Source organism: Otolemur garnettii, unplaced genomic scaffold, assembly GCF_000181295.1.
Source record: "Otolemur garnettii isolate 467f Iridium unplaced genomic scaffold, OtoGar3 scaffold00001, whole genome shotgun sequence".
Classification (NCBI taxonomy): Eukaryota; Metazoa; Chordata; class Mammalia; order Primates; family Galagidae; genus Otolemur; species Otolemur garnettii.
The window spans coordinates 71,951,352-71,960,399 of record NW_003852396.1 but is presented as its reverse complement, the minus strand read 5'-3'; the positions used below and the strand labels follow the sequence as shown (position 1 = coordinate 71,960,399).

Below are 9,048 nucleotides of genomic sequence, written 5' to 3'. Positions count from 1 at the left end.
AATACCCGGCTGTTTTTTGGTTGCAGCCGTCAAATGGTTGTTTGGCGGGCCCAGGCTGGATTCAAACCCGCCACCTTAGGTGTATGTGGCTGGCATCTTAGCCACTTGAGCCACAGGCACCGAGCCCATTTTGTCCATTTTTTAATTGAGTTTTTTGATTTTTTTTTTTTTGAGACAGAATTTTACTATGTCACCCTCAATAGAGTGCTGTGACGTCCCAGCTCACAGCAACCTCAAACTCTTGGGTTCAAGCGATTCTCTGGCCTCCCAAGTAACTAGGACTATAGTCACCTGCCACAACGCCTGGCTATTTTTTGTTGCAGTTGTCATTGTTGGTTAGCTGGCCCAGGCCGAGTTTGAACCCACCAACTTCAGTGTATGTGGCTGGCTCCATAACCACTGTGCTATGGGGTGCTGAGCTAGTTTTTTGGGTTTTTTTTTTTTTTTTTTTTTTTTTTAGACAAGAGCCTCAAGCTGTCCCCCTGGGTAGAATGCCACTACATCACAGCTCACAGCAACCTCCAACTCCTGGGCTCAAGCAAGTCTCCTGCCTCAGCCTGCTGAGTAGCTGGGACCACAGGCACCCGCCACAATGCCTGGCTATTTTTTGGTTGCAGCCATCATTGTTGTTCTGGTGGGTCCGGACTGGATTCAAACCTACAACCTTAGGTGTATGTGGCTGGCGCCTTAGCCACTTGAGCCACAGGCGCCGAGCCTTGATATTTTTATTGTTGAGTTTTAGGAGTTCTCTTTGTATTTTTTGTATTAATCCTTTATCAGATGTGTGATTTACAAATATTTTCTCCCATTCTGTGCCTTATCTTTTTACCTCATTGATAATATCTTTTGATACGTAAAATTTAACTTTCATGAAGTCAAATTTATTTTTCCTTTTGTTACTTGTACCATTTGTGTTATATCTAAGAAACCATTGCCAAATCCATGTTGTGACGTTTTTGCCCTGTGTTTTGTTTGAGAGTTTTTTAGTTTTAGGTCTTACATTTGGGACTTTGTTCTTTTCTTGAGTTAATTTTTGTATATACTGTTCAATTCTTTTGCATCTGGATACTCAGTTTTTCTAGCACTATTTGTTGAACAGGCTATCCTTTCCCCATTGAATGGTCCTGGCACCCTTGTCAAAATATCTTTTGACTGTATACTTGTTAAAATATCTTTTGACTATATAGGTGAGTACATTTTAAGGGGTCAGAAAATATTATTAAATAATGAAATAAAATGTGGCCAGGCATTTACTGATAATAATAATAATAATGTCTTCTTGGTCATTTTCCTGATAATATTGCTGAGTCTCCTTACTAGTCTAGGTCTTCTTACCTTTTATCATATAAAGTGGGGCAAATGCCCAGTAGCAAATATGGCATTCTTTTAATGAATACATGCCTTGTGGGCTCTCTTATCTGCTGCAGATGCAAAAAGTTTGAGGCCCTTTGGCCGCTCACAGCCCCACCTGGAACCCTCCAGCATGGAGTTAGGGGTAGAGAACTGATATTTAGTGAGCATCATTTTGCAAAGCATTTTACCTTCATAATGTCATTTAATCATCATGACAACTGTTGAGTTAGATATTTTGTGATCCCTATTTAAAAAAAAAAAAATGAAGCTAAGACTGAGATTAAATGTCCTGCACATGCTCTGATATTTCTGTTGTTTGTTTTCTGTCTTGCCATGATACTGTAAACCTTAAAGGGTAGAAATCTTGTCACTGCTTGATCCCCCATACATAGAATAGTTTGGGGCATATGGTAGCAACTGGGCGTACCTTTGTGGAACAAATAGAGTTGCAGAACTAGGATTTGAATCTAGGTATATTTAGATACAGACTCTGTATACTTTCATATTACTTTCATATACTTTCATGCTATCTCCTCAACATTCTAATATAAGGAATTAGCAGCTATTTTCTCCTTTCTCACCAGTTTCTGTCTCAAAGACATGTTCATTTTTGTACTGTGACCCACTTGCCACTTATCTCTCTGAACCATTTCATGCCCAATCTAGCTGGCCTTCTCTTATTGTGAAGAGTTCTTCAAAAACAAAAACATTATGGGTGGCACCTGTGGCTCAAGGAGCAGGGCACTGGTCACATATGGTGGTGGTGGGTTCAAGCCCGGCCCCAGCCAAAACTGCAAAAAAAATATAAAGAAATAAAAACACAGGGGCAACCTTTTTCTGTTCTCATTTTGAAAACATTAGTAAGGCCAGGCATGTTGTCTCACGCCTGTAATCCTAGCCCTCTGGGGGGCTGAGGTAGGTGGATTGCCTGAGCTCAGGATTTGGATACCAGCCTGAGCAAGAGCGAGTCCTCCATCTCTAAAGCATAGCCACATGTTGTGGTGGGCACCTGTAGTCCTAGCTACTTGGGAAGCTGAGACAAGAGGATCCCAAGAGTTTGAGGTTATTAAAGTCAGAGCACTCTAAGGGCAATGCAATAAGACTCTGTCTCAAAAAAAAAAATTTAGTAGAACAATATTAACATCAAATTCACTGAACCAGCTAGAATATGGGATTATAAATCAGTTAATTAGTGTATATATATATGTCTATTAACAAGAAAAAGGTAAGTATAAGATCTTTTAAGCAAGGTATCACAGAGAATGATATGATAGGGAAAGATCAAGAAGAGGTGTTCTGACTTGGCCCCTGTGGCTCAAGTGGCTAAGCCGCCAGCCACATACACCTAAGGTGGTGGGTTCAAATCCAGCCCTGGCCCACCAAAACAACGACGGCTGCAACCAAAAAAGCTGGGCGTTGTGGCGGGCACCTATGGTCCCAGCCACTTGGGAGGCTGAGGCAGGAGACTCTCTTGAGCCCAGGAGTTGGAGTTTGCTGTGGGCTGTGACACTGCAGCACTCTACCCAGGGGGATAGCTTGAGGCTCTGTCTCAAAAAAAAAAAAAGAAGAGATGTTCTGGCTCAGCCCCTGTGGCTAAGGCACCAGCCACATGCACCTAAGGTGGTGGGTTTGAATCCAGCTCGGGCCCACCAAACAACAGTGACAGCTGCAACCAAAAAATAGCCAGGCGTTGTGGTAGATGCCTGTGGTCCCAGCTATTTGGGAGGTGGAGGCAGGAGAATCACTTGAGCCCAGAAGTTGGAGGTTGCTGTGAGCTGTGATGTCACGGTACTCTACCCAGGGGGGACAGCTTGAGGCTCTGTCTTAAAAAAAAAAAAATAGTGTCTTAACTTTGGCTAACTACAAGTTAAATCTTGGAAGAGTCAAGATAACATTGGTTTCAGAATAGGTCTGAATGTTGAAGAATGACTTGGTCCTCTCTTTGTATTTTTTCTTTTTAGGTTTGGGGCATTTCTTAACAAATATTCAAAGTAGGTAGAAGGAACACTTTTTTTTGAGACAGTCTTACTCCACTGCTATGGGATTGAGTGCCATGGTATCATCATAGCTCACGGCAACCTTAAACTCTTGGGCTCAAGTGATCCTTACACCTCAGCTTCCTAAGTAGTTGGACTACACAATATCAGGCTAATTTTCTATTTTCAGTAGGGGTATCACTCTTGCTCAAGCTGGTCTCAAGCATCCACCAGCCTTGGCTTCCCTTGGCTAGGATTACAGGTGTGTGCCACCTCACCTGGCCAGAAGATACACTTTTCGAATAGTGATGTACGTTGCTATAATATTATTAACTACCATTGCTGTATACTTTGTGATATACTGCTATTTTCTTGTGACCTTTCAAAACTGGGATGAAATGAATTTAAATGAAAACATTTAAACAATATTAGCAGATACAATCCAGTGCTACAATAAAAAGTACAACCAACCAAAGTAGATTCCAGGAATATAAGAATAGTTCAATGTTAATGCTATAAAACTTACTAAATTTATAGATCAAAAGAAATCTAATTTCAGGGTTTAAAAAGTAATATAATAAATTTCAACATGACTTGATCAAAATTCTTAGCTGTATAGAAACAGATGAACACTTTGATATGTGATTAAATATGAATAGATATGCACACAGCAGTAAGCATAGCAAACCAAAAGCCAGCCAGCATCATGTTTAATAATGGTTAAATACTAGAAATATTCCTGTTATAGTGAGAAATAAAATAAATGCTTGCTGGTGCCATCATTATTTAATAATGCTCTACAGTTAGACAAGAGAATAAAGTAAGATGTATTAATATGAAGAAGGATGAGGCAAAATTATTTTTAAATATAATAGGATCATATACTTAAAGCTCAAGCAGATCACCTAAAAAACTACTAGCAGGCTCGGCGCCTGTGGCTCAAGCGGCTAAGGCACCAGCCACATACACATAAGGTGGCGGGTTCGAATCTCCAGCCCGGGCCCGTCAAACAACAATGATGGCTGCAACCAAAAAATGGCCAGGCGTTGTGGCGGGCACCTGTAGTCCCAGCTACGTGGGAGGCTGAGGTAGGAGACTCGCTTGAGCCCAGGAGTTGGAGGTTGCTGTGAGCGTGATGCCATGGCACTCTACCCAGGGGGATAGCTAGAGGCTCCGTCTCAAAAAAAAAAAAAAACTACTAGCAATAAAAACATTCAGTGAGATTGCCATCTTCAACATAACTAGAATACTAATAGGTTGCTATGACAACCCTTTTTTCCTTTGCAAATTATTATATAGTTATACGATATTTGCCTCTAATTGTAGAACCTTAATGTTAAGTATTGAGTAAACGTTCTGGCTTAGAAACTGTTTTTTACTAACTTAGGAAAGATTTAGAGACTTTTAAAAGCATCAGGCATGTCATTCTCAAATTAATTTGTAAATGTAGTGTAATTTAAATTCATCACTTTTGTTTCATTTCTCCTTAGCTTATTCCGAATCAAAGGTTTTTAATATGGGTCTGTAAATTGGCCCATGGGTGGTCTTCAGGGGTTCCATCTTACCTTGAAACTGTGCCTTATTTGTACACACAAAAAATATGTTTATTTTTTAAGTGATCCCTCATTTTTTTTTTTGAGACGGAGCCTCAAGCTATCCCCCTGGGTAGAGTGCCGTGGCATCACGCTCACAGCAACCTCTAACTCCTGGGCTCAAGCGAGTCTCCTGCCTCAGCCTCCCAAGTAGCTGGGACTACAGGCACCTGCCACAATGCCTGGCTATTTTTTGGTTGCAGCCATCATTGTTGTTTGGCGGGCCCGGGCTGGGGATTCGAACCCGCCACCTTAGGTGTACGTGGCTGGCGCCTTAGCTGCTTGAGCCACAGGTGCCGAGCCGTGATCCCTCATTTTAATCAAATTTTTAAGTTGTGACCCAAAAGTGTTTTTAAAAACCACTGTTTTAAGGGTGGTGCCTGTAACTCAGTGGGTAGGGCACTGGCCCCATATACCAAGGGTGGCAGGTTCCAACCCGACCCTGGCCAAACTGCAACAAAAAAACAGTTGGGTTTTGTGGTAGGAGCCTGTAGTCCCAGTTGCTCAGGAGACTGAAGCAAGAGAATCGCCTAAGCCCAAGAGTTTGAGGTTTCTGTGAGCTGTGACGCCACGGCACTCTACCGAGGGCAATGCAGTGAGACTTTGTCTCTAAAAAAACACTGTTTTAAATCCTTAAGTAGTTTTATTTTATTTTTTAAATCCTTTTTAGGCTGGTGGACCACCTAAGAAGGGGAAAGCAACTGCACCAGGAGGTATGGGAAGTATTGGAACCAAGAACAAGAAAGCATTGGAAACCAAAGAAATAGTGGAGCCTGAGCTCTCAGTGAGTATGACACACAGTGCCTCAAACTCACAAAACTGTGGAAAAGGAAACCTGATAGAATATTCGAGTTCTTTCTCTGCTAGGTTCTACAATGTATGGTTAATAGGTAGCTTTTAGCTTACTTAAACTGCTGTGGAAACACTTCTTCATGGTGGTATAACAGCAGCCTCAGATACTATCGCCTACCTATGGGAGTATTCATTTAGTTTTGGCTAGGGTATATTTATAAGCTTGCAGTCTGTTACCTTAAGCAATGTCTAATTTTAATATGTTCTGGGTTTTACAGATAGAAGTATGTGAAGAAAAAGCTTCAGCTGTCCTTCCCCCTACCTGTATACAGCTTCTAGATAGCAGTAACTGGAAGGAAAGGCTGGCCTGTATGGAAGAATTCCAAAAGGTAAGTGCATAGGGAGGAAAATTAGATTATATGGAAGTAATGAAATTGACAAATGAAGTATTTGTCCTAATTGCTGTGGTTTATAACCAGTGAACATGTTTCTTGGTGTTAACTAAAGATGAGGTAGGATTTTTTGTTTGGTTTTTGTAGGTGTTATCTTTCAACATCTGGATTTTATGGCTTCTGTAAGCTCATAATTTAATACTTATTCAAGAATATTAGGTTCTTATTTTGAGTTATAAGGCTTACCTTAGTTTTTAAATTATATTATGACATAAACTTAAGAAGCAAGTGGGTCTCTCCACTTAAGCCATCCCTTACCCATTTGTGTGTCTCCCCCTTTGTCATCATGATTCCTTGGTAGAATAGACATTATCCCTTGGTATGAAAAGCTCTAGAAAACCTGCATTGGAAAGAAGCATGACAGCTCATTTTGACATATGCTGTGTGATTATAATGAAGAGGGGTGTGGAGAAGCTGAAAGAGCACTGAGAAGCAGGCGCCTTTCAGTCCTGCATCTGCTGATCATCAGGTTTAGCCCTGAGTGTGTGCATCTTTGAAATTAAATACTCTGCAGCTTCTAATCTACTCTACTTCACTATATTTTTACGAAAATCAAGTAAGAGAAATCATGTTTTAAGTGGTTTCTGCCACATACTAGGCAAACAAACTATTAACTGTTACTTTACCTAGAGAAAATCATTTGTGAATTCTTGCAATGTGAACTAAAAGTGTTTCAGTGATATTAATATAAAAGCCATATACAAAGCTTGAGAAATAAAGCGTTATAGATACATGGACACACAAAGAAATAAAGCATTATAACAGAAACTATATAAGTTCCCTCTCTAACCCTACTGAGTCCTTCAGAGGTAACCACTTACCTGACTTTGCTTTGGAATTCATCTTTAACCCTTTAACTCTCTTATTCTCCCGTTTTACATTTAAGGCTGTTGAACTAATGGACCGAACTGAAATGCCATGCCAGGCATTAGTGAGAATGCTGGCCAAGAAACCTGGATGGAAAGAAACTAATTTTCAGGTATTTTTTAATTAGAGATTTTTTTTTTATTGAAGTGATTTACATGACATTATCCTATGGAGTGATACAGAAGTGTAATTCTGACAGTGCTTTTTATTGAACACAGTTGACCATTGAACAACCATTGACCATTTTCAATCCCCTGCATGGCTGAAAATTTGCATGTAACTTCTGACTCCCCCAAAATACCCTACTGTTAACCAGAAGCCTTATATAACATAAACTATTGGTTAACACATATTTTATATGCTGTATATACTATATACAGTTTTCTTTTTTGTGAGACCAAGTCTCTCTTTGTTGCCTGTGGTAGAGTGCTGTGGCGTCACAGCTCACAGCAACCTCAAACAAGTGATTCTCTTGTCTCAGTAGCTGGGGCTATAGGTGCCCACACAATGCCCAGCTATTTTTAGAGATGGGGTCTTACTCTTGCTCAGGCTGGTCTCAAACCTGTGAGCTCAGGCAATCCACATGCTTTGACCTCCCAGAGTGCTAGGATTACACGTGTGATAGTTTTCTTACAGTAAAATAAGCTAGAGAAAAGAAAATATTAGTAAGAAAATCTATAGAAAGAGAAAATAAATTTACTGTTCGTTGAGTAGAAGTGTATCATCATAAAGGTCTTCATCCTCACTGTCTTCAGATTGAATAGGCTGAGAAGGAAGAAGAATAATGGTTGGTCTTGCTGGCTCAGGGGTGCCAGAGGCAGAAGTTCAAAATCATGTTGTTCAAGGGTTAACTTTGGATAGTAATTAGGAGTTTTTATATATACATAAATAAATATGTAAATATATACATATATAATTTATATAATTTTCATTATATAAATGCTTTTTTCTCATTATTTAGGCCCAGAAGCTTTCTAGTCTAATCTGTAAATATTCAGTGGAGAGATAAACAATGAGATATCTTTCTTTTTCATTGTTTTTTGGTTTGCTTTGTTTATATTTGTTCATTTTTGAGATAGGGTCTTGCTCTCATCCTGGCTAGAGTACAACCTCAAGTGATCCTCCTGCTCAGCCTTCCAAGAAGCTGGGACTATAGGTGTGCACCACCATGCCCAGCTAATTTTTCTATATTTTGTGGAGATGGGCAGGGTCTCACTCTTGCCAGGCTGGTCTCAAAATCCTGAGCTCCAGCAATCTACCTTAGTTAGCCTCCCACAGTGCTAGGATTACAAATGTGAGCACCCAGCCACTTTCCTTTTTTTCTTTTCAAAGACGGAGTTTCACTCTGTTGCCTGGGCTGGAATGCAGTCATAGCTCACTGCAACCACACACTCCTGGGCTCAAGTGATCCTTCTGCTTCAGCCTCGGAAATAACTAGGACTATACGCACATAACTCTGTCAAGCTAAATTTTGTATTTTTTTACAGAGGCAGGTCTTGCTATGTTGTTCAGGCTTGTCTTGAACTCCTGCCGCAAGGAATCTTCCTGCCTCAGCCTCCCAAAGTGCTTAGTATTATAAGGATGAGCCACTGCCTGCCTGTATCTTCTTTTTACCTTTTTGACCAATCTCCTTTACCCTAAATGGTATTGTAGCCTGAGGCAGCAGTGAGGTTAGCTGTGTTAAACAGGTGCCACTGATTGTTTCCAAAAAAACTGGGATAAGGACTTTCCCCACTAAGCTAACTAGTCAAGTCAAATAAGTCCTCCAGATGGGTTTTTCCAGGAGGCTGCCAGATAAGAAAATGCTTTGGGTAGGAAGGTTTTGAGGAGCTGCAAACCTGATCTGCCTGCAGTTTTCACAGTTACTGTAGTTATGAGACTGATAGCTTTGGAAGCTACTATGGAGCTGAGAGGAGGAGTACAAGGCAAGTTAAATCACCAGAAAGCCCACTGTTCTTACTGAGATTCAGCACTTTTTCTTTAAATGCTCCATGTGTTGTTATAGGACTTTTTAGT

General features: G+C 40.4%; 1 protein-coding gene across 1 annotated transcript in view; it reads left to right on the top strand.

Annotated features, from left to right (window-relative positions):
- Positions 1-9,048, top strand: part of CKAP5 (cytoskeleton associated protein 5) — a 144,593-nt gene that overhangs the window by 84,171 nt on the left and 51,374 nt on the right. The window contains exons 14-16 of the mRNA XM_023510089.1: positions 5,592-5,705; positions 5,992-6,102; positions 7,052-7,144. Of these exons, the coding sequence (XP_023365857.1) occupies positions 5,592-5,705; positions 5,992-6,102; positions 7,052-7,144 (318 nt within the window). The remainder of the gene's footprint in view (positions 1-5,591; positions 5,706-5,991; positions 6,103-7,051; positions 7,145-9,048) is intronic.